This window comes from Larus michahellis, chromosome 1 (genome assembly GCF_964199755.1).
Source record: "Larus michahellis chromosome 1, bLarMic1.1, whole genome shotgun sequence".
Lineage (NCBI taxonomy): Eukaryota > Metazoa > Chordata > Aves > Charadriiformes > Laridae > Larus > Larus michahellis.
Genome location: NC_133896.1, coordinates 88,219,084 through 88,245,513, shown reverse-complemented (window position 1 = coordinate 88,245,513; position 26,430 = coordinate 88,219,084). Strand labels below are relative to the sequence as shown.

Genomic DNA, 26,430 nt, shown 5'->3' with positions numbered 1-26,430 from the left:
TTGTTGTTCTTAAGTTCTGCTTTTACCGTGGAGTCAGAAACCTTACAGGTTTTGTGCGTTATTATATTGCTTTAAGGGATAAAAACACTCTTGAGCAGATCAGTACCAAGGTTGTACACCTAAAAATCAGATTCCTAGGAATAAAAGACAGAAGGGTAAGATCTTTTCTGGCTTAATCTGATTTACCTGAGTATTTATGCCAGAACAAGCTTAGAGTGCATTGTAGAGTGAGAAGGAATAATACAACTCATTCTATAGCAGTGCAAATGTAGGGTAACTCCTGTATTCAATATTCTCCTTCAAAAGCAGTGTGAGAAAAAAGTCAAACCAAACACGCTGAAGATGACATGCAGAGTTTGAAACAAAATGGGACACATATGGGGAGGAAATTGCATTATAATCATTTGATTACATATTTCGAACAGATTTTTGGGGCCCATGGCATATCCATAAAGGAGATGGATTTGGTAATCTAACAGTAGCGATATTAGTGTGAATCTGTAGTTGCTGCAGTGACATCATGTTAGCCCCATTAATTTTGCAAATTCTTGCTGATACATATTTTTTCCCCTTAGCCTATTTTAAGTGGGTAACTAATAATTTTGTAATCTCAGCTCTTTTGTAATAGACCATTTGTAATAGCAATTACTTATCAAGACTATTTTCAGTTGAACAGTTCGGTACAACAGGTCAGATTCAGCTTTCCCAGTAGTTTGCTCTTTGTGTAGTTGCCCTAATTCACATTAGGGTTAACGAGAAGCAGAAGGCTTATGTTTTTCAGGATGTAAGCCAGGAAACACAATTCAGAAGGCAACTGTAACCTCTGTTAAAGCTTCCCAAATTCAGAGCTCTGAATCAGAACAGTCCATGATGCAGACTGGATGCAAGGTTCAGATATTCAGTTCCAAATTTTCCCTACCTGAGAGATTCCAAAAGTTTTTAGACAGAAGAAGGTAAAGAACAAAACCACCTATCAATGACACAGATCGGGGGGAAAACTCTCTTTCCACCCCTAGCACTACTGAGAGCTACACTAGCACCCAATATTAGGTGGAAATCAAACCTGCAACACCCTTCCTCACCTGGAAGCAGATAATAACTGGGGGCAGTGGGTGACACCTGACCAGGAGGGGCAATAAGCATACAGGGAGGTGCTGGGGGGAGGGTCAGCTCCTAACTACAGGGGCCTTGTGAAAAGGAGCAGGTGTGGTTGACTTCAGGGAAGGAGTAGATGGGGGAGCTCTTCAGTAGGGGCTGCCTCCCAGCACTGTTTTTCCCTTTGTGGCAGGTTTCTGGAGGGCTCAAGTATGTGCAGCCGTTGGGTTGTATTAGCCTTTTACTGCTTGGGACAGCTGTGTGCAGGTAAAGAGGCATCTATATGCAGCTTCTTCTCCTATTTTGTTGCTCCTCTGTTTTTATCTTTTCCCTTTCTGTTTCTCTTATGGGTTATTTTGTTTTGTTTTGTCATGGGTGTCAACTCTCTGCTCTAGAACCTGTGTTGGGAGGGTTTACAGCTTCAAACATGTATTCTGCTGGAAGATTGTTAAAGTGTGTCTACAGCTAGGCTGGGAAGCAGGAGGAGCTGCTGAACCTCTCTCTTTGTTTTTAGTTAATCTTTCTCCAGAGACTGGAGATGAGCTTGTGTGGGGAGGGAGGAAGTGTCTGATATAAACTTTATTCTAATACCACTTACTCTCTCCAGTGCCTCTCCCAGACAGTTTTCCTTTCTGTAAGGCTCTGCTAAATCTCTCACTGTATATGCTAACAAGTGTGGTCTGAAAAACCTTGTTAAGACTCCTTGCCGGTAAAGGATTCGAGAACTGACTACAGCTTCTGCTGCTGCCACTGGAGGGGGGAGGCTGTACATGGGACCCTAAAAACAGAGGTTCAAGCCTCTCCTTTAATGAGGCTTTGCATTTGTCCTTTTGAGGTGATGTGACCAGCATGTTGTAGGAGTAACACCCCTTACTGCCCTCCCCAAATCCCTGGGTTCCCCATTTTGCATTAAATCAAAACCACTAACTCTCAAACTTTCACAGGACAGGTAGGCTGTTTCCTGCTCAGCCGCAGTTCACATCCCCCTTTTATGCTAGTGTTTGTTAGCACTGCCAGGTCCTCCCTTCATGAGTCAGAGCTTGCGGAGGGAGAGGAGAAAGACTTTTTTTTTTTGGTACACTTTTTTTCCTAATTTCCCTTCTAGGTCAAAGCCTGAAACCTCAGATTGCAGCCCCTGAGCTTGCTACAAACAATCCCACTCTTACTACAGTCGCTCTAGAAAAACCTTTCTGTATGTTTGACAGCTCACTGTATCCAAATAAATCTTATGTCATCTACTTGTACACAATGAAGGAATCGGGTGAGTATCCAGCATTACACCTCTCTGGTAGATAACTGCACGATGTGGTCATTGCACACAATTCTTCACGGTTTGATGGGTCAGAATGGGGGAAAAGGGGAAAAGAGGAAAATCTGCAGCTGTAAGTTATGTGCAAGCTGAGCCTCTGGTCTCAGTTCTCTCTGGGGTATAATTATAAAATATAATATAAATAACCGCAGTATTTCAATAAGGCTGATTAATGACAGTGTTAGTACTGTGTTAGCTGACCCCACTAGGTGTGGAGCAGCACCATCAGCTATAAACATTTGCCCAAATCTTGCTAATGAAACGAAGTGATCCACAGTCCGAAACCTTATCTTTGTCTAAACATGAATACCTTGTATAAAAGCCTGAATTCTCCTAAATAAACCTGCTGAGAGAAACTGGGTAACTGTTGCTGTTTGCTTCATAGTTAGGGTAACCAGCCCTTGCAAGGACTACATTGGTTTTTTGTAGACATAGACAAGTCATGCTAGACTTGTGGTCAAAGATGCCTGGCCCATGGGTTCATTCATAAAATGAATTTCATAACTGCTTGGCAATGAAACATTTCTGGCAGTGATGAAGAGCTGCCTTCTCTGTTCCCTGCTGTTCTGGCAGACTGTTTTGAATGCCAGCTAGAGCTACTCCATAAACTGACAGAATTAAATTACTTCCTTATATCAAACCTCCTTCCCTGAAAGCTGTATGCAGCTTCCTTTTCTGAGTGGCACAGAGAAGAGATCTTGAGGGGGGCGGTAGAGAAATTGGGCGACAGCCAAAACAATCTAAAATTTCCACTGCTGATTGCTGCCACTTTGGACAGGTGGAAGGAAGAGGCCTTAGACAGGTAGAAACCATAACCAGAGACGCCATCCCATATAGCTAGCATAGACAGTTGTGAATGCATGGCCTCCTGAGACACATCCCAAGACTGAAGTGCGCATCTTTGTGCATATTAAACAGACTACAAGTGCATTATAATTCTATAAAAGGCTATACTGACCTGATAGCCTAGTTACAACTGCAAATGTGCAAATCTATTTGTTGTTTTCTGTTAGAAACTACATCAGCCACCCTATCTTCTGCAGATTCTGTGGTAAAAGCTTCCTACTCAGATGGGTGAACCTCTACAAAAGAGGTCATGTACAGAGAAATCTTTGCTGCTGCTTTTAAGGCAAGCAGATGCAAACTCGTTACTTGGCAGACTGGGAGGAATTTTGTTTGGATTTGTCTCTGGTCTGCAGAGAAGCAAATTGGCTCACCCTTGGATGCCTCCTGGAGCAGGGAGAAGAGAAATTTAAGAGAATTTAATTTTCTTTACACCTTATGTTCAGCTCTGCTGGTAAGGAAATGTGTCAGCATACTACACAGCTGATGGTCTAGTAAATGTCTGAAGAAGTAATGTAACTTTTAGCTTTGTTCTTGTTAATGTTGCTATCAGACTTGATCTACCTAGTAAAGTTTAAACAAAAAACCAAAACCCAACAAAAAAACCCAACCCTTCCAAAACCCAAATGATAGTAATAATAAAAAAACCAACACCAAATCAAACTTGCTTAGGCATTAGCTCTTACTTGCTCATCACAACTAGGCTAAGAGTTATTGACATGGAGACTGGGAGACCAGGAAGGCCTAGCTGTGAGAAATATTATAAGTTGGGAAGGCAAGCCTAAGAATAGAGCATGTCTTAGCTAGTATTTGCTTTCATGTTATTGGCTCTCATTTAAGAGAGGGGTGTCAGGGCTCAACTAAATTGAGCACTGACCCTCAAGTTGTATTTCTAACCTGTGCTAGAAACTTTTCTCTTTCAAAGCAGGTATAATTTTGCATTATATCATTGCTAAAAACTTCTCATGACCAAGCAGTTGCAAGAACTCTGCTCTGCCTAGAGCACGGCAGAACACTTCCAAACTGAAGTAGTTCCCAATGTACTGCAGCTTTGGAAAAAATGGCATTCCTTTGCTGCTGACAGCACTGAACAGCTGGAGGGGGCTCCCAAAAAAAATTTAAGCCACAATTGCAGAACTTGGTAACATGTCTTGGGGACTTGTGCCTTGGCTTTGCAGCAGGAAAGGTCTGAGAGCTGCAACTGAGCTTCTAAACTATGCTGTAGGGCTGGGTGCAGACCCACACTTTGCTTGAAGCTGTAAGGACTTTCAGACTTCCCGTGGCACACTGTCTGGAAGCACTGGCATGCCTGGCAGGCCAAAAATGTAGATACCACATCTGTTCATGCAGCCCCTATGCACTTGTCTGCATACTGTGTGGTTCTGGGAGGTCCAGATGTTGGGTGACCAGAGGTCTGAGGGTTTGTGCTTGAGGAGATGGGAGAGTTGTGGCTCTAGAGGTACTCTGCCTTGGCTATAGTATCAAATCTGAAATGGCAGGACTTACTGGATGCTTACTGGAGCATTGTGGGGTATGGGGGAAGAGCAGGCTTTGGGGGAGTCCCCTCCCCACTGCATCAGGTTTTCCTTGGAAAAGAGGAATTTTGTGAGGGTGGCTACTAAAAAGTATTGCTCTGAGGTATGCTTTGGATCCTTTACGGTTTCTGGTGGATGAGCGTCAAGAGCTTCATCAATAAATAAGGAGGAAGGGGTGGGATCACTACACAGCCAAAGTGGTAGCTGATTTTTGGTTTCTCTTTCGGGTGTTTTGGGGTAGAGTAGCAAGTTGACGAGTAAATACAAGGTGAATAGAAAGGGCTGAACTAGTTCTAACAGCCTTGTTAAAAAACATCTCTCCTGCAGCAAGTGGAATAAGCTCCCTAGTGACCACCACCAACAGCAAACCACTCAACAGCACGTTCCAGCAAACAAGCGGGGGAAAACTTGGACCTTACAAGGCTGCCATGTTCAATGTACCCAACTGTGCTTCGCCTCCCAAGTTCACTGATGTAGGAGATGTCAACAAAGTTTCTGATGTCCTGAAACAATACCTCTTCAGAGTTGGGGATGATGGGAGCTGTTTATATGACCCAAACTTCCTAGCTGTCTGTAACCCACCTCTTACACCAGATACAACATACAGGTATAACTTTCATTTCTTACGAGGCGATTACTGCTTTTAAACACAAGAAACAAAACTGAGACTGTGATGTTCCTTTATAATGGTACAGTGTGAATTGAAATGGTCTAATGCAAGGGTAGTTATGCAGATAGCTTGGCTTTGGACTAGCATCCCACAGATGGTGCTCTAGCAATGGTGAGCTCTGTTAAGTTAAATTCAAGGATTAATAGGAAAATTCACGTGTGAACTCCTGGATCTATACCTGTGTTGGAGTAGGTAATCCTGTGACAACATCTGATTAGAAACTGCTGGTAGGAAAGGACTGGAAAATGATGTTGAGACTATTCACCATGTATTTTGTGTTAGATGATTCTGCCAAATTGCAGACATGGATCTGGCTCTGCTTACTTTGTTTTGATGGGAATCTGGGGAGCCAAAGTTCTCCTTGGTCTCCAGCTCCAAGAAGCTCCTAATGTGACTGCAGACTTCCCAGTGAGGGCCAGGTGGCTTGCAGACTTGTCTGACCCCTGTTGTCTGTGGAAGCTGACCATCTGGGGAATATGGGCACCCTGACAGCTGTTATTCAAAACACTTTCTTTGCTGTTGCCAGCTGTTTAAAAGCCATAGTAAAAACGGCAGTCGTGTGGACCCATATCAGCTGCAGAGACCTAATGTGCTTCTGAAATAAAATACTATGGGCTCTTAGTTTGGCAAAAACTGTCTTGCCTCCTCTGTCTCTTCAGGACATTTCTAAAAACTCAAACTATTGTGGAATGGAAACTTAATTTCTTTGCCAAATCTGATGTTGGTCTGTCTCTTCAGTGCTCTCTTCTAGCAGGGAAAGTGCCAGAGATCTCTATTGTTGGACAAAACTTTTGACTTCCACATGGAAATCAAAACCACTTGCTGTCTTAAATAATGAGGCTTTTCACAACAGGGAATAGCAAGCTGGGAAAAACTGTTGTTGGAAAGCTCACAAGAACAAAGTGCAAACTGTGCATGACATAGCACAGAATGCTTTTCCATAATTAATTCTATTTGCTTTTTATACAGTCTCTGGAAATAGTCAGTTACCTTTGACTATCTCCATCTAATCCTTTGACAAAACCTGAAGTCTGAACAGCTAATCCAGTATCTTAAATGTTCTAGTAAGGAAGTTCAAATTTGAAATACCTAATTTAACACTTTTTCCCCACAGGTTTAAATATGTGTTGGTAGATAGCACTGAAGGTATCATGAAAGACCAAACTCTTTGGTCTGATCCAATCAAAACCAGAAGAGGTAAGTCTGTGGCTTTGTTCAGGTCTTTTGAGTAGCTGTGCTTGCCTTAAAACGCTATTGGTCTATGAGTAATACCTAGTCCTTTCCTAAAGTTTTAGCAATTTTATCAGCCTTTCAATATTGGAGTAGCAGACTTAAATATGGAATAATTCCCTACTTCTTTTGTATACTTCAAGTAAAGATAAATTTGTACATAGGGTTTCAGATTTGATCCATGTCATGGTATCTGGTGCTGTTGACATTTCTCAGTAATACATATATTTGTCATACTGGCTAACCTGCTGAGTAAAGCTTAAACTCTAAATGCTGACACTGAGTCTTAAACCCATTTCCCGTAAATTATCTAAGAGTTCAGGTATAGACATAACCAGTTTGCCTCTCTTAAATCATCAACTTTCTCCTATTTGGTGGGGGTGTTCAAGGTCAAAAATAGATTGCAGGAGCATTCTTTCCATGTTTTTCTAGCTAAACTTCCCTTGAAAATTGATACCTGGCCTGGTCGAAGGAGTGGAGGCATGATTGTCATTACATCAATTCTCAGTGTTCTTGTGTTCCTTCTGCTTGCTGGCCTTCTTGCTTCTGTGTCCTCTGCTGTCATGTAAGTACTGCTACACTTTTGCAACTTCCAGTAAGAGTGCCTAAACCCTTAGTCATCAGCATTCTTCCCTATGGCTCCAAGCTACTGTTGCTTGTCTGAGATGACAGACCAGATTGTTACCTCCAAATTTTGAAGTTCATAACAGGAAAAGGCTATCATAATGTTCCCTAAGATCAGCAGCTCTTTTAGCTATTACACAGCCTTAAGCTTACTAGCTGCCAGATTTTAGTAAGGACAACTAGAAAAAAACCAACAAACAATAGTAGAGTTGCACATACTTAAAGCCTGTATATTCTTTCTTACATTTGCAGCTTTCCATCTATTCAAGAGTTTGGAAACTGTCTTGAGGAGTGCAGGCATTTGTAGAGATTACATAATATCCTAATTAATGCCCTGATTTTTAATTTATTTTCCTCCTCCCCAGGAGAAATAAGTCACCCCTTTGAATTAATAAGTGAGGCTTTGCTGGAGCTGTATAACTGAACTAGTGTATGCATGTTACCTAGTCTTCTATGCCCCCTGCCCTGGGAAATCAACAAGGCCTGACTGATTCAAACTGAACTTCTGGAGCAAATGAACTAAATTTTAGAAATGGTGGGCATCAGGGCTGCTAACACCCACTTCTTTTGTTCACTTGAAAATGATACGAGTGCTCTGTATTCAGCCAGCTCTGCCAGGCTTTCCTGGATTGAAGACGTGGAAAGCAAAAACTTCATTGCAAATTATTATTTAAAAAAAAAATCTATGGGCTTCTATGATGCTAAATGATATAAGTAGCAATCAGCCTTTGCAAAACATTGTGACAGTAAGCTCTATTCAGTCTCTGCTGGAGCTTAATAAGCCTTTCATTTGCCCACCAGGGGATCAGAAGCTGCTTCTGCAGAGATAAAGCACGTGTCTCAGACCATTCAACAAAGTGAACCGAGACCACAGTTAAGCTCTGAGTGAACAACCTGATTCAAGTCAAGGGTGGAAATGCAACTGAATCGCTACAAGTGCAAGACTTACAGAACTGTCTCTCCTACTTAACACTAGTCCAAAACAAGCTACTGTACGTAACCAGGCAACTGAAGATGAACGTCATAGATGAAATAAGGACAACTTCTTTGAAGTCTTGCAGTACATGATATCCTGTCTTCTCCTAATGAGGTTTGGTTTAGTTAATTGCCTTGTATAGCACAAATCAAATGCCTGGACTGAAGAAAGAATCTTCACAAGATCCTTCAGCTTCAGTGGTGAGATCAGAGGTTGTGTAATGTATACATCTCATCTGCAGTAAGCATTACTGCAGATCTCTGATCTGCTTCTCGTGATCAGATGAACATGATGTAGCCATTTGTGTCTCAACCTTTCTATATAGTAATCGATGAGGAATTAAAGTAAACCAGGCTGCTTTAGAAAAAGATGTTCTTTGAGAAAACTAGGGATTAAAAGGTAGACAACACAGAGCTACTGCTGCTTCCTGAGGATTTAGTCACTATTTGTGTCATAAGAATTCCCCTTTTTCCTCTCCTTCGCTAAAAGAAAGCAAGCAAGTTCCAATTGCCCTGTATGTAGCAGAGCAATTCTGATCGTGAATACTTAAATGCCCTCAAACAGCTTTGCAAGAATGAAAGCTAACAAAATTGCTTCAAGGAAGGTGTGTTCTTTCTGAGCGCTGTAGAACTTGTTGGTGGGATAGTAAAGAGGAGATACTGCTTTAATGGGAAACATGAGTATATTCATTGTTGCCAGGCTTAGCCTCACTTCTGACCTTTACCTCAGGCAGCAGCAAGCCAGCACTTTTCATGTCTTAATATCTAGGTTGGTGATGCTTTTCTGAGCTAATTCTCTTCATTTCATGAACTCAGTTGATGATGAGAAATAAATTCTGAATTCTAAATTCCAGTTGATGATTACGAAAAAATCTTTGCTTCAGGTTTGAGTTATGTACTGTTTTTTTCCACTGATGGCAGCTTCCCTCTCTACAACATCCAGTCTCTACAAAAGACTTGAGGAAGACCCAACTTCAAAGCCCTATCTTATACCTCTTGAGTATGTATAGCAACTGTCCTATTGTCCGTATTTTTGTTCAGATATGACTTTCACAGTCAGCCTGCCACACTGAACAAAGGAATGTGTATGGATAAACCAAAAAGTTCTCAAACCTTATGTGTATTTACATTAAAAGCATCAACAGAAGTGAGACAGAACTGAACAGTGATATTTGCTAGGTGTTTTCTAGGTATTGTACATCTATTCCTAGTTGCTGTTTTGGGCACTGAGTGATAGTCATCATTCCTTCAATGACTCTGCAAAATGTATTGAAAATGATGAGTGCAAGTGCCACTATGTGGTAGAAAATAAAGATAAAAATCACATCTATGGAGAGAGTCTAGGAGCCACTATTGAGGTCCTGCTTACATCTAAGACTTCAAGGTTGTGCTTAGGTTTTATCAATGTTACGTGTGATAATTATGAACAAGTTGAAATTAAGATCTCTTTTCAAGAGAAGCTCTAAGAAGACTTTGACCCATGCCTGCTGGTCTGCGCTGAGATGAATATAACCCTAATAGTGTTAAGTTGTTAAGAGTATAGTTGTATACTCCATTTCTGGTACCTTTTACTTGGGTCCTGGTATTTCTCTAGGCAGAAAGTAATGAATGATACAAACTGTGCTGTGGAAAAACTAGTGCTAGAATGAAGTTATTGGTCATATTTTCACCTGTGGTCTAGGTTGAGATGCAAATGCCCAGCCTCCAGGACTGAAAGGCAAATCATATTAAATTCTCTTTGCATCACTCATTCAGCTGGCAGAAATGCTGCTTTAGCCCTGTTTAGCAGATGGACTGACCACACTAAGATTCGCTACAGTTGAAAGCTGAAGTTGTCCACTTGCTACTATGTGACCCAACCTATCTGTGGAGCTGCCCGAGCTTGGTTGCAGAAGGAAAGCAGGAAAGAGCTAGACAAGATTTGTGTGGTTTCAAGCACTCCTTTGCTTGTGTGCTGTCTTGGGTTGGCTAAAAGAGTCCTTTCTGTGTCAATTGTAATAACCTTTGTGAAGCATTTATATGCATATTGTTAAACTGTAGCACACCAAATAAAAACAACTTTTTAGTGGGAGATAAACGAGCACAAAGATAGTAGACATGGAGAGATGTTATGTTGCATTTCTTGAACCCAGTGTGTTCATGAAGACAATACCCTCTGCACCTTCAAACAAGTCTTTTCTGTTCTACTTTCACCAGGAGAAATGTGTAATTAATCAGAATAAATATATGGGCAGGGTGAAGGAAGATGTAATTGCCTTCAGACCTGCTTGTCTTTGTTCAGTAAGTGATTCTGCAGTTTATTTGACTGATTGGTCATTAGTAACATCAGATACTTTTTAAAAATCCCTTCTTAGATAAAAAAGGAAGCAGCTTGTCTGATTGTAAAAGGTTATGTTTTGGGGGCAGAGTACACAAAATCTGCAGTCTCAAAGCTGCTGGTAAGAAACTCTGTATTATACTCTCAGTTGTGTGCTATTAAGCTAGTATGAGAACCAGGCCAGGAACCTGGCAGAGCAATATTTAATGCTCTTTTTCAGTTAAGTTGGGGTACGTGGCATGAGGTTATTTGAGAGGCTGAAAGAACCATGACCAGTTTAATGAATTAGCTTTCCCTTTGTTTAGCTTGGGTATAAATGCAGATAACTTTCTAGGTATATTTGGAACTGGGGAATGAACCTGAGGACAAGGATGCTAGTGAGACCCATGCTGTAAAAGAGTCACAGGATTTTTGGATCAGTATTCCTGATAATCTGCTCAGTTGTGATCAGGCAACCTACCTCAAAATCAGGACCAAATCGTGAAAGGCATTTATCAGTGCCTAATCGTACAGAGCATCAGTGCAGTGATGGATGCTTTACTAATGAACGAAGTTTACCTGGCATGTAAACCAGAAAGGGTTTACAAGTTTGTTGAGGGAACAAAAAAACCCAAACAGAGTACAAGTTTGCCTGTGGGAGGAAAACTTGCTCTGGAAATTAGGTATTCAAAAATCAGAAGCATGATTTTTGAAGCAGACTGAACACTCAGCAGCTCATATTTCCTTAAGCTTTGTATCAGTAAAATGTAAAAACCTCTCTGGAAAAAAAATAATTGTGTACGGTACTTCCTCAGAAAAGTACCAACTCCCAAGTGTAGCTCTGCCACTCTGGTCATTACATTACCTTCATGGCTTAGACTGCTCTTTGCATATATTTTCCTGCTTCCACTGCCTTGTCCATGGCCATGTCACTACAGCCAATGTAGTAATACATAAACAGTGTTAACATCTATCATTCACTGGTGAAGTGAACTCATGTTTTGACCTGATTTACCCTCTAATGCTTCGAAACAGTACTAAGGTGGAAGACACTGGTCTCAGCAATATATACAGTTTTATTACTAAATTTCTGTTCTTGGAATTTATTTAAAGCGTTTTTATTGTTTTTTCAAATTTTGGAAATTATTTCAAAATTCTGGCTGTAACTGAATATATTGCCTATTGTTTCAGAGAGATTCTGGTGTATTTTTAGTCTACTCAGAGCATGGGTGAACCTCTGGAGAAAAAATTTAAGTGCTTTTGCAATATAAACTATAACAGTGTGCTGCTGAACTGCTGGTGCTAGGTTTTCTACTTTGTTACAGTTTAGTTCAGTGTTTGTAAGGTCACAGCCAAATGAGAGATCAAAACATCTAGCAACTACAGAGAAAGTGTAATAGTATGGCATCAATGTCCCCCCCCAAACCTAAATTCTATTCAGCTATAGGAATGAGCTCTTGGCCCTAAGTAAGCAGCTGTCTTTTCACTCCCCTCCCTTCCTGCACCTTGTCCTTTCTTACATCTGCCTGGGTAAGCTTCATGTTTAGTTGTCCTGAAGAGAAAAGTATGCTGGATATTATCCAGCTGAAAAATAGTAACAGCCTAGCAATTCTTTTATGTACAGATCATGTATAGCTGAAGCTGATTGTAACCAAAAATTATTATAATCATCTGGCTGCTTTTTTAGGAGACAAGTTTGAGTTTCCAGCCATTCCCATTAGAACCAGTGTGCATATACTATACATCCTCTCCTGTAATTAATATCATCTGTCACTTTCACTGGCAAAAATCTCAGCAGAATGACCAACTTTCAAATGATTTTAAATGGCATTCAAGCCTTGTTTGGCTACACTTGGTAAAATGCACTGGACTCCATATACGATTTATTGACAGCTCTAGCCCTGACAAAGTCAAGTATGATAACTTTCAATCCTAATATTGACAGTGTTCCTTGAAGAAATCCTCTGACCTTTTACATAGTTGCCTGAAGGGGCTACGTGCCTGTCTGACCAAAATAATTGGACTGAAGAGTGATCATGACTCATGTATGTGGTTGTCTCTCACAGAATGATTCAGCTTTCACAGTAGGTGAGTCAATGTATAAAGAGCTTTTGCAATTGTTTGGATTAAAAAATAATAGTTTGGTGTATTCTGAATCCTAGGTAGAATTTTCCCCCCTTCATATATTATATAAATTCATGGATAGGCCTCTGGTTAAATTGCCTCTGTTCTGATTCCTTGTTCTAAAGGGAAGTTTGTAGCAAGCACCTCTATACTAAGACAGTTAAGATTTAATGACAGAAAAAAAGATGGCAGTATCAACACACTGAGATCACGATTACTGTAAATGTCCTTTGGTCTGACATCATAAGTGTGATTTTAAGCCATGGTCTCATGTCTTGAAGTTAAAATGTATGAACAAACTATATTCCATATAAGGTAAAGGAAACTGAAAGAATACAACTCTGATCAGAGGGTAATGTGGTGTTCTCTGATATCTAGTTGATAAGGACCTCATTATATTAGTCATTTTGCAATAATCCTGGTTCTTTCCAGGATAAGATTCCCAATCTCTTATTTATATAAACAGCGCACAGTATTTGGAAAGAGAACAAGAATGTTGTACTTCTAGGAAAATATTATAGTTGTTTCCTACAAATTGTACAAACGCAGCTCAAGTTTCCCCCAGTCAAAAAGTAGTAACCAGGGAACTGCAGAATCTTTTACCTCTATTTGCCTTGTCTTGTGTTTTCTTTTCCATAAATGCATTTCCCGGTGAGATTTTTGACTTGAGAATTTTGGATTGTCCTATTCTTGAAATCAGATGTGACATCTTAAAAGCAAATGCTTTCTGTCAGACAGGATTTGTTTCATTTTAAAAAGAAAAAGGATTCTGGCTTCTGCTACAACATGGATCTGTTATCTAAGTATTGTTTACTGTGAATTATTGAACAAAATTTTACTAATTTCCGATTAAGTCTTTAGCATCTATTATAAAAACTGAGGTTTTTATTAAAGGCTTGCATTTGATAAGTATTTTCTTAAAGAGTACATGCATCAGCCTTTTCTCTTTCCCTCTTTTTCTAAGTTCCTTTTCTTCTATTTACCAAATGCAAATCTGTCCCTCTCTCCTGTGATGCCAACTTAACAGCCCCAAAACTACCTCTCAATTGATGGACTAGCTGGGCTACTTCCCCCACTGTGCCTTGCAATAGGAAGGGCTGTTCAGTTTAGACAATGTCTGTACGTGTCCTTTTGTCATCTCAGCAGTAAAAAAATAACATTTGCATTTTATACAATAACATACACCAAGCTGCTGTTCAGGAGTTTGTTAAAGAATATGTTGTAACAGGGTAATTGAAATCTAGAGGACAAGGAAATGGCAATACTTAGTTTTATATTCTGTAGCAATACTTAGATACCTAGTTCTGTGTGTGTCTACAGTTGTATAGACAGCCGTATTAGAAACTATAATTTATTTCCATTTAAAATAATTATTTGTAAGACGTATTTGTATACATTACAGACTTCACATACAACCAAATTCTATTAATCTGAAGTATTTCTACTGATGTCAAATTAACTAGCAAGCTGGAGAAGAAATTCTAGCATATATTTAAAAAGTAACTTGTACAATCATTTTTATGGTTTCTTCTGAAGGTATTAAAAATATTAATAATATTAATTACAGATACATCCAGTGATAAGGCGTGTTGATCTTTCAAACTGCATAATAACAGCATACCCATTGAAGAACACAAAAGGACTGAGATGCCATCATATGTGACTAAAAGGAAATAATAAAAAAAAAAAATCTTGTACTTTCCTAATAACTATATTAATTTGGCCTGAATACAGGAAATTCTTTCTTAGCTTGCAAGAGTAAGATTGGGAAAAGCATGTGCTGCTGTATAACCATTTTCCCCAGTCCAAGCAGAATTCACCAGTAGAGATCTGAAGGTTTAAAAGCACTGGGAGTAGTTTTCCCATGATGAAAGAAGGCAAAAAGGAAAGTTGTTTACAATCCCTAGTTCTACATCAACAGGTTGAAGACTAAAAGTAGGTACAGAAGTATATGGGTGTAGCATGTAGATCTGCTATTTCTATTCACCTGAATTAATTTACCTGCTTAGTTTTATTTGTGATTTTAATATGAGAGACAGAGATGGTATTATATTCTAGGCATCTGATATTTTTGAGGGTAATGCTTTGTTTCCTCATTTAGACTCAAGCTAGTACTCGTAAACTGTAAAATGAATCACCAGCTGAATTCAGTTAGTCTCTCCATTGACGATTTTTTTTTTCATAGCTCTTATATCATGACTTTGGAGAAAGATATGTGTTTTCTTCAAAACATTGTAAATTATTTCTGGATGAAAGGAGTTATTTAAATACAATGGATTGTCATTTCTTTAATGGCATGAGTAAATTTGGGATAGATTCTGTTCCACACTTGAGAGTGTAATCCAAGCCAAATCCACTGAAGCCTGTTTTCTCTGCGTTTACTTAGCAGCAGAATGTATTCAGGACTGCAGCCCTTTCTCAGGAAACATCCCCACTGAGATTTGCCTACGGTTTGAAAGATTATGCACTGTTGGAATCAGTTTATCAGTATACAATTTCTCCCACAACTCCTCCTACCCCCTGGCATCAGCACAACTGGCCAAAGCGCAGATAGAGCACACAAGGACTAGTCCCGTACAAGAACATCACTCTGCAGTCTTTCCGAAATGGTGGATCTGCTCTTGGCAGCCGCAGGAGAACCCTAGGGTTTATCTCAAATTTGGCTCAGGGAAAGGAAATCTCAGCTTAAGTGTCAGTGAATATTCATGCATTACTGATAGCATACGAGGTAATTACAAGATAATATGATGGGACTAACTCTATGCATTTTTGTATCACTTTTAAACTCCAGTTTAATTAAGAGTTTCAGCCTGAACCTAGTTTTAAGCTTGTGAATATTGGAAAAAGACTTTTCAATACACAGAATTCTAGGAAAGATATTGTTTTCATCAGAAATGTGTTTTCAGAAGGGAAAAAAAGAACCCAAACAGTGTCAATGAACATCAAAACACTTTGTTCAAGTTTGGGTTGTTGTTGTTTTTTTTTTTTTTTGGGGGGGGGGAGCAGAAACATTTCCTGACCAGCTGAAGTAGAGATTTATACTCATCTTTTACTCGATTTCTGCCTGTCACACATTTGTGTGGAAAAAAAAAAATGCTCTAATCTTGTTTCATTTCCAATGTTGCCTTTGTGTCCACTTATGAACAAAATTATAGCAACAAGAATGGTTATTTGTTCTGTTGGTCATGTTCCCCAAAGTACTCCCTCTTCTCAGTTTATACCCAATCATCAAGGCAGCAGTAGCTGTTCTTGCAGATTCAATTGCTGTACCAAATGTTTCATGTTTGCCCTGTTTATTTTTGGATTCGCAGGTGGTTTTGAACTTATTGGAGCATTACCAATTAGAAACATGGGAAAGTATTGCCACCTTACAAACATGTTTCTGATCTTCACTGAAAGTCAAGGCAATGAAAGTCTATTCCTCATCTATGACTTCTAGCAGATCGCTTCTATGTGGAAAAGGTTAGTTCCATGTTCACGTCACAGAATGGTAGGGGTTGGAAGGGACCTCTGGAGATCATCTAATCCGACCCCCTGCCAGAGCAGGGTCACCTAGAGCAGGTTGCACAGGAATGCGTCCAGGCAGGTTTTGAATGTCTCCAGAGACGGAGACTCCACCACCTCTCTGGGCAGCCTGTTCCAGTGCTCTGCCACCCTCAGGGTAGAGAAGTTCCTCCTCATGTTTAGGTGGAACTTCCTATGTTCAAGTTTGTGCCCTTTACCTCTTGTCCTGTCGCCAGGCACCACTGAAAAGAGCCTGGCCCCATCCTCCTGACACCCACCCTTTAAGTATTTATAAGCATTGATAAGATCCCCCCTCGCTGTTCTTTTTTCCAGACTGAAGAGACCCAAATCCTTCAGCCTTTCTTCAGTGTCCATCACACCTTGCTGCTCCAAAGGATTTAAGAATTAGTTATAATTTGACAGTTTTCTTGCATACAGCTCACAGTCTTTTCGTTTTCTAAATGAAAACCATTTAGATCATTTCAGATGTCAATGTGTCCTACCTGTTTCCCAGTAGTAGTCCCAGGCAAGCTTTAATCAAGAACATGCCCACAACAGTCTACAGACACCTCCAGTGTACTACTCTGAGGTATCTACTGCTGAAATCATCACTGTGTAGGAAGAGCATGGGATCATGCCAAAAGCAATGCTAATCATTTACTGGTGCAACACCAGTTGTTCTCATGTTCAATCCAGTCCTTTTTAATACATTGGTCACCAGTCACCTCACCTTGCATCCTGGGAGCAAGAGTAAGTCTGTCTATTCTTTATTTTTATCAATAAAATGCACAGTTAAACTAAGTTAACACCCCGTAGTCTTTCACAAAAACAAAACCCAAACCCCAGATGGATACTGTCAGAGGAATAGTAACTGCATGTCTCAGCCTGTTGGAGATGCAAGCAGATGACTAGATCACTGATTAGTCCCTGGCCTAAGGCTAAGCTCACTCAGGATGTGAAAAACTACTGAACATGACATGAGAAATTGGATGTGACAGATAATGACATGAGAAGCTGACAAAAGTTACAGATAGTGCTGTGAGGAGTGCCTGGACTTCACATGTGGTTAATGGGGGACTTGTATGAGAAATGGACAAACTTCATGGCCTATTGGAGGGCAGTGCTGGGGACCTTTAGGGGAGCAGAACCTTGCAAGAACAACTGCACTCACTTGGCCATCTCAGTAACATCATAAGGCTAAGATAACCTAGGCAATCATATCAGAAATTACATATTTGGGCATGTGTGTAGCAAAACTAGGACCAGTAGGGAAAAGTCAGGTTATTTATTTAGGAGGGGGCTGAGCTGAAGAAAGGGATAGTTAAGAAACACAAAAAGGTCAACAAGGTATGCAGATACTGTAACTGCGGCTGTCCATAGCTCACAGGCAGCGCTATGTTTGATCATTGTAGCTTGGAGCAGGACAATAAACCAAACCTGTTCTGATGTTGCCACACTTGTCAAGCCTGCTTCTGCAGTTAGGAGTGCCGCAGTGCTTACCCTTGCCAGCAAGCAAACACCCAGAGCGGATGGACGCCTGTTATCACCATGTAGGAGCCCTTTCCAGGCCTGACAGCATCCACACCATCCTAACAGAGTCACTGTTCGGATTATGCTTTTTGTGACAGCTATCTTTAGCTGGCTTCCCTCCTTGTGCCAGCCCTCAGCCAGCTGCTCTTTGTGTCTTGGAGCGGGGGGCGGGGTGTGGGGGGGGAAGTTTTGCAAGGGACACTGCTTCCCCTCGTACTTTGACACTCTCAATGCCTACACAAAGGATCCCTTCCTATAGCTGCCTTTTCCTGCTTCACTTTACTACAATTTATATTACATCCCAAGCTAACGTTTTCATAGTATACTATAAATGTTTTGTTGTGCTCCTGCAATTGCATAGCTAACACTTTTTTTTCCCTGCTATTCTTTGCAAGCTGTGATGGACATGCATCAGATCACATCTGTGCATAATTTCTCTACTATATAAATATACTTTGTGGTAGAATTACAGTGTCTTGTGTTATAGCAGCTAGGGATGTTTTTTTAAAATTGACACTGATGAGAACTATAAAATGATGACTGCTCTAAGCTATCAGGTAGGGCTCTTCCACAATCAAGTCCTGAAGTCAACATCACTTTAATTGTACTGCATCAGGCCAAATGAAAGAACATTGTTGTTTCATTTAACTTCTTTAGAAGCTTTTACCTCTTAAAAAAATATCCCTCACATTAGAACTGATGATAGGAAAGGTACAAGGTTTTGTGGTGGACTGGGGTTATCTATCTGCCTATAGCTCAAACATCTTTCCTGATTGCATTCAATTCTTTCGTAGAACTAGGAGAAGTACCAGAGAACTACAGGAACAGCTAGTCCACAGTCAGGAACTTTAAAAATCTACAGCAGAACTGATAGTAACAGGGCCAGTTCATTCTTAAAATCAGAGAGATGTTTTCTTGCTCATTGGTATCTGAACACTCATTACTCATGTATTACTATGTGCCTAGGATATGTGCTGTTTTTCATGTTGTACTGCATCAGCTTCACAAACCTGTCCCTTTTGCAAATATCACAAGTAACAGTTTCCAACTTCAAGTGCGTGAGATCTATAGCCTAATTCCAAACACACTAATGTCTATAGGAGTCTTTCTTAAGATGTATGGCTTTAGACCAGACTCCTGAAGTGTCTTGCCAGTAGAGTGATGAAAGGACTCCTTTTAAATGGATAATGTAAAAATGGATTGTGTGAATATATCTAGGATAAACTCAGAAGCACAGGTACAGATTTAGGGTACATTTGAAAGTAAAAATAAACATTTCTTAACAGGGTAAGAAATAGTGACATATCTAACACAAATTCTGTTTCCAAAACTCCTTATGAACAATGGTAAATTGAATCCTGTGGAAGGCTTTGATTTAGATTCTTCAAATGACTAATATCACATGGTCCTATCATTTTCAGTCTTCCTCTATTAAAACAATATTTATTATTGTTTCGACTGGAGTGACATAATATATGAAAAAAACCACAATGCAGAGCTAATGAATAAAACAAATAAATTATGCTCATTTCATAGGACTCTATTAAGGGGACTTGGTACCCTCTTAGGTCTTTCCAAGGGTTAATTTCTCTACTTTGGATGAAAGAGCTATAATAAGGGCTCACACCGATTGGCCAGTCTTTAAATGACAATGTAATCCCTCAGCTGCACTCAATACTCTTTAGTTGCTTTCATCTTGCACTAAACAGAGAGTACTGAAACCCTTCTCTAAACAATAATCTTGCAAAATTTCTGCCACTCTATTACACTTCACTTTGCATAACTGTTTACATGTCTATTATATTGAAATGGCATGTTTATTTTGCAGAGTCAGATCCCTGGCTACACCCACACTGGTAAATGAAATGGATCACAGCCCTTTTTTTGGCCTTGGGGAGGAAGTAACACAGCACAGCTCACTTCCATGTGGCTAAAAACTTTCCTTTCAAAATAGAGAAGCCCTGTCCATGCTGCTGTTGGGAATGACACCTGGCTAGTAGTGTCCTCCAGACTCTGTCTGGACATTGACTTGAGAGTGCTAGTTGTCTTAAGCCAAAACTCTGCCAGCAACTAGCCGAACAGTAGGACAGCATGGACAACCATGGGGAAAAGCTCAGGTCCGTAACTTGATTCTGCTTATTAGTAAGGTCGTAGCTGGTGGCTATGACTGCATTGATATCCAGCATTGATTCCTGCCCACTCAAGTTAGTTTGAGCTAAACCAACATCTTATAGTCTTCATCACAGCTCCTACTCCAGCTTAGATCAAATGCAGAGGCCTCTTAGGAGTCAGCCTTCTCTCTTCTGGCTGCCTTTGTTCACAAGCAATAGTCTCTATATCTAAATTGTAAGGCCCAACTACATCCTAGCTCTGAACCTGTAAACAGTATGTCTTATTTTCCAGCTAATTCACAGCCCTAGAACCAGATACGGCTGGTGGCAGGCCAGCTCAGAGTATGCTTGCAAGTAAAAATCTTGACTACGCTTCTTCTTGCAGATGTACCCTAACATCATGCTAGTATAAGTTTCTATACTACCTACATAATAACAGAGGGCAATATACTTTATTTCAAGCAGATGGGCTGGTTTTAACCCCAGCAAAGACGAGTGAAGGCACCGTAGCATTTCTTAGGCTTCAAGAAACTCTGATGATAGTTCCAAATATTGCCTTGGAGTCTTGTTAGCTTGTTTCTCTAGTGCTTTTAGGTGTTAACTACTTAGACCATTTTGAAATAAATGATATGCAAAGTCTACTGGTGTATTGTTAATTAGTACCTGATCCTGGAGAGTAAAGAATTTCTCCAGAGAAATCTAAAAGGTTCTCAATTAATAAGGAAATCTGCAGATATGACTATATCGACTCAAGGTTAAATTAAACAGGACTAAACTGTGTAGAAGAATCTGTGCCATGCATAAAAAGCCACATTAGAAGCCAGTTAATTATTTAAATTTCATATAAGTGTTTTTAATAAGAGCTAGCTGGGATTTTTAAAGGTATAATAACTGGCAAGATCTCCATTAGCTTCCATGAATTTAAGATTGCACTGTTTTTTTTACCTCCGGATTTTCTTTCCTGTTTTCGATAATTCATGGTGAATTTTATCTTTGTTGATGATTGGAAGGTTTTTCTACTATACAAAGTGAGAGAAGAGCACCTACCCTTCTTATAACTGAGAATCTTGATACAGGGTATATTTCAATAGCTTCATCACAGCAAGCTGCCAATAAATTACATGAGACCATCAGACTCTAAGTATGTATTAATAATCTGGATGATAGGATGCAGTACACTCTCAGGAAGTTTACGGATTACGCCAAATTTGAATTAGCAATCAATATACCGAGGGAGAGAAGTATTATTCAGAGGGACTTTGACAGGCTGGAAGAAGCGGCTGACAGGAATCTCATGAAGTTCAGCAGAGGCAAATGCCAGGTCTTGTGCCTGAGATGGAATAACCCTGTGCAACAGTCCAGTCTAGATGATCTCCAGAGGTCCCTTCCAACCTAAATTTTATGATATTATACTGTTTACATGCTCATATATATACACCAGGAACAAAGTGTGTATTGGTTTTGGAATACAGAAATAAACTACCCACAAATGCACAATTACACAGTTAAAAATAAATACGATATGAACAGAGTACATAAGCTATACAGTAGAGTTGCCACACAAATAAACTATAGTACAAAGTGCATCATCCAAACAATTATTATCACAACGCATGATAGGTTTTACTTTTCTCTGAAGACCATCTGACAGATGCCTCCACTGCTGGGCATTATGCCAAGATATGCTTAAAATGTCTTAGAAGTCATAAATCACTTTGCACAGAGTCCTTCTCTAAAGGGAATTATTTCTGCTTGAGTACACAGTTATGGTTCCTAGGAACTACTAAGATACACAAGGCATCGAGAGTTGAACTACTTGTGTATATACTGTTGCCCTTATTTGCATTGTGCAACTTTTAAGAGATCCTCCCTTGTAAAAACATGAGTTCATTGGGCTATATGTTCTGCAGAGAGCAAACCCGGCACACACTGTAGGATGTCCCAGTGCTGCTTTGTTTGGTACCACAGAATCTATTCCATGCAATAGAGAAAAGCTCCAGATCCCACACCTGAAAAAGACTGATTTTTGCAAACGGCTATACTTTTATACACCAGGTTATTAGTATGGAATTAAATAACATAAATGGAACCCAGGATTCCCCTTATATTATTCAAGATACTTCACCCTAGCATGAAAAAGATATTTGCTTGAAGGTAAACATTTATATCATACATTTTATTACTTCAAGAGCATATACTCCTCTTTTCATTCTTCCGCTGTGTTTGAAACCTGGGGTATTGCATACGTCTGGCATGTTCCCAATGTTATGCACCATTTTCTAAGAAATGGAATATTTACATCATTATTTCCAAAGACTTATCTACACTCAGAACTGAATCATCTGTAGCTGAACCAGTGTATATTGTTTCAGTTACAATGCCCCCTGGGCACTCATCCCACAAGTCCTGGATTTGCTCCTAGAGAAGCAATGGGTTCTGGGAGAATTCTAAAACCACTTTTGAGCTGTTGGAAAACAGACAACCCAGTAAAATTTTAAAATGCATTTAGTTAACAAGAAAAAACTCTGGGAGACGTTTAAAATTTTTTACTGGTAGTGTTCTAGTTTGATTTGGTAAGCTATACCCTGCATCGGCTTTGTGCATTACCTACAGCAAGCTTGCTCACGTACAGCAGAAACACACGTATTTCCAGTACGTGCTATGTATTATTACTTATCATCTGCAAATACGAATCCAGTACAGTATCTCACTGTTTCTTTCTGGCAGAAGTTTCTTCAGAAGTAATCTGGAATTTCTACCCTGTCTCTATTCTGTGGCCTATCTTTTTTATAATAGCATTGATAATAACATATACGCTAACTTTTCCCACCACTTTCCATTAAAGGACCCAGTCTTTAGGAATTTTATGATCTTCCCAATATCTGACCATTCTGGCTGAGGTTTTGCAATAGGCTAAAAAATACTCCAGAAATTAGGCTTAAATGCACTTTCCAAGATCAAGGCTGAGGAAAATAGTTTGTTTTGTCCCTGTTTTTTCCCCTTGAGTGCTGGTAGCACTCCAGTGTTTTCTGCCAGCAGCTTGAAATTTCACATGAGAGAGAAAGAGAGGAGAAAAGGCATAGCATATGTGCAGAGTAGAAATAACCTCACCTTATCCTCCTCTTAAAAGCAAACCATAAGAAGCTAAAACATATTTAAATACATTTCTATGTGGGGCAGGCTAAGCAAGCCCCCAGTAAGACCTAGCAATCTCCCACTCTGCCATCCAACTGCTCTCACCTTTCAAGTGCCCCCTCTCCAAAACAGGGAAAGGAGAGCCAGCTGGAGGCACCAGAGGGACAGCAACTGCTGCTGGTGGCAGGGGCAGCGTGGCTGTCACCTATAGCGCTGGGCCCGACAAATCTGGCAGCCCAGGGGCTGAAGGCGAGGTGGCTCCACTGTGGGCCTTTGTGCTTGGCTGCTGCATAACCAGCTTCCACTTGTGGGGGAGAGCAGGGCGCGGAAGTACTCTTTTTCTGGTATTTAGGATAAAATAGAACTGCAAATACAGATATCTCTTGGAGAAGTGGGGGTGAGGCAGAGCTCGGGGACCGCAGGGGAGGCTGGCAGGGACCCTGGTTCCCAGGCATGAAGGGACGGCTGAGGCAAGATGGCGGTGCTGTGGGGGATAGATGGCTCCTCAGGACTGCCACCACCCTGGCAGCAGGCTGGGGTGTGGGTGCTGGTTCTCCAGCAGATGAGTACAGAAACAGTGAGAAACGGAAACTAATCTCATAAAATGCAGTTTTCCCCATTGAGGGGAAAAAAAAATAACCAACCAAAAAACCAGTCCCACGTACTTACCGTTCTCTAGCTTGCTGAGGCGGCTGAGCCCATCCTGACAGGAGAAGGGTTGAGTTTCCCTGAGCGCAGGCAGGAGAACCAGACAGGCCAACCCAGGCCCCAACAGGCAGGTACCAGCTGTGGCTGGTAGCCACCAGACAGGGCAGGCGAGGTCCGAACAGGCAAATCTCCCAGGGCCCAGCTCTGTGACCGGGCCCTGGCAGTGCCCCAGAGGGGCTGCCTGGCTGCTGGGGAGGGGGGCAGCTCAGGGCCACCATGCCCACCCCTGCCTACAGCCGGGGGCCAATGGCCACCGTAGCTGAAAACACACCACAAAACAGCTGAGCCCCACTGGGGCGAGGGGTCTCTGCCAGTCTCTGGGCCAGGAGCTTAAGCTTACTGTTATTTTTCAGCTTGATCACCTAGGGAAATAGGGCGCATACCATCACACCAGCTCCTCCAACAGCTCTTGAACCCACTGGGTACCTCCAGCCAAATTTGAGTGAAGTGTGGTGACCTCAAAGATAATTACGACTCCACTTAATTATCAGCCATGCCAGCAGCTGGGCACAGGAGGTAAGTGCCCTCCTGCAGGGAAGGCAGGCAGAAACTGTTGCCTCTCCCTTGGCAGCCGAAGCAACATGAATCTGGCCTTAAACCAGTGGCTGCACTGGTATAACTAGTCTTTGGAAAGACAGCAATGTACAGGAGAGCAGGTTTGTTAGTTCTGCTGATGAAGAAGTAATTTATTGCAGTTTATTTCCATTTGGCGACTGGAAAAGGCTCTCCCCAGTGTTTCACTGCCCTGTGAGCTGCAGTGGCAGCTGCTGTTCGTTTGCCGTCGCTCCCTGTGCTATGGACCAGGATTTGCTGGTAGGTGGTTGCATAAGGGTTTGGATGGGTCATGAGATGTTTCCCACAGGGCCTGCCTGATTCCCTGGCTGAGGCCGTGGTGGTGGCAGTGGCCTTGGTGGCCCAGGTGTGGGTGCACGATGCCCTGTTAGACTGGGAGATTGTTTGCGGCTGTGAAAGCCCATCTCCTTCCTGCAGCAGGTGTCTGTGGGCCTTGTCCTGTTCCTCACCTGGGTGGGCTGTGAGGGGAGCCAGCGGGGGTGCCTCACCTCAGGAATACAACTTGGAGGCTGCCCTTCCCTGCAATGGTTGCCCAAGGGCTGAGGTTACGCCTGGCAAGATCTCCTGGGGGTGATCTTTTCTCAGTAGCTACACGACTGCAAAGGAGAGAGGAAACTGCTTGGTTTAAAAGTCTCAAGAGGAAAAGTGCATAATGGGAGAGGAAGGAAGAGATGAGGTCAATACAATCCAGTAAAAGTGGGATCGATTGGTAAAACTATGCTGAAGGGAAGGAGGGAGAGTGATTGTGAATGGGATTTGCAGAGCAAACAGACAAGAATTAAGCAACGGGAAGAATGGGAGGCTGAAACATTTCGTGTGGGGTAACTAAGACGGGAAGAAACCATGGATTGGGGTGATAGCAGGGGAAAAGAAGGAGAGGAGACAGCCAGATCTATTTGTCTGTATGTAAAACAGAAGGAGGGACTCTGGGAGTTGAGCCTGGGGAAGAAATTACATGTCTGACAGGGAGCCAAGATGCTCAAGGAAAAGAAGGTTGTTTGGCACAAAGAGCCAGAAAAGGGACAAAGTAGGCCTGCACATCATTGTGCAAAGGAAGGACAAGAACAGGGCCAGTGCTGAGGTATAAGGGAGGAAACTAAATGTGACCTGGCAAAAAAACTTTATTGAATGTACTGAGAATTAATGAATCTTTCTCAAAATGAGAGTGTGACTGGATGGATAAAGAAATCAAGATTGGAATAGGAAGAATGAGGAACATAGAAGGAACTAGGGACAAAGGATCAACTTGGGACAGAGGCAAGGCTGTCTAACAGACTGGCAGGAACAGAAGAGAAGTGGTGCTGCATGCATAAAATTGGAGATACAGAATATAAAATGCTTCCCTGCAAACCTGAACAGGAACCCAGGGTCCCTGAATCTCACCATTCCTCTGCTATTCCTGTTATCTATGAAACATGGAGGGAAAGAGCTCCACCCATCACAAGTATCTGTGTATTTAGACCTTGTTAACTTTTCTCCTCTTATCAGTTCCTTTCTTCACTTAGGTGACAAAGGTCCTTGAATTGCTTCTAAAGTCTCTGACGCTAAAAACACATAATGGAATTTCATCTGTTTGTCTTTCACTAATCTTACACTCATAACAGTGTTAAAAGAATGCTGTGGATGCAAAGTCAAGTTAGTTAAGAGTGGAAATCTGTATTATGGATATTTCTGCAATGTTAATTTAGCATCTTACTTAAAGGTGTTATGGTACTGTCTTGAATTACACAGTCACAGATTATTTCTTCTGCATGTTCCTATGTCTGTGAATGAATAAGGTCTGTATGACAGATAACACCACTGCTTTGCATCAAACAAGGAATGAAAAGAAAATTACAATCTCAAAGTTCAGGCAGTCCATGCCTGCTCAGGAGGTAGATTTAGTTTCTTCAGCTATCCTAGAGCTCTTCTGCTAATCTGGACAAAACACCTCAACAAAATTTTTTAGTGTGATCAGTAGTACTTGGTTCTTTGTTATCTGAGTACAAAGTTTGAGGATCCAGATCTGATTTGGACAAATACTTAACACTCCCAGCTACACTGTAGTCCGTGGAAACCATGCTTTGAATATTTAAGGTACTATAAAATGCAAAGTAGTAGAACAAAACAGATTCTAGTAATCTAAAAATAGGCAACCAAATTAATAAATACAATTTTACTTTAATTTC

General features: G+C 41.0%; 1 protein-coding gene across 2 annotated transcripts in view; it reads left to right on the top strand.

The window, feature by feature from the left end:
* UPK3A (uroplakin 3A) overlaps positions 1-10,943 on the top strand; it is a 66,860-nt gene extending 55,917 nt beyond the window's left edge. Inside the window, exons 1-7 of one of the 2 annotated variants that reach the window (XM_074572788.1) lie at positions 1,153-1,204; positions 1,289-1,362; positions 2,201-2,356; positions 5,110-5,389; positions 6,567-6,649; positions 7,115-7,247; positions 8,108-10,943. In XM_074572788.1, coding sequence (XP_074428889.1) covers positions 1,308-1,362; positions 2,201-2,356; positions 5,110-5,389; positions 6,567-6,649; positions 7,115-7,247; positions 8,108-8,195 — 795 coding nt within the window. In that variant the 5' untranslated portion in view covers positions 1,153-1,204; positions 1,289-1,307 and the 3' untranslated portion in view covers positions 8,196-10,943. Of the gene's footprint in view, positions 1-1,152; positions 1,205-1,288; positions 1,363-2,200; positions 2,357-5,109; positions 5,390-6,566; positions 6,650-7,114; positions 7,248-8,107 lie in introns of those variants that run through there. The other variant, XM_074572789.1, reaches the window with a different exon arrangement.
* The last annotated feature ends 15,487 nt before the right edge of the window (positions 10,944-26,430 follow it).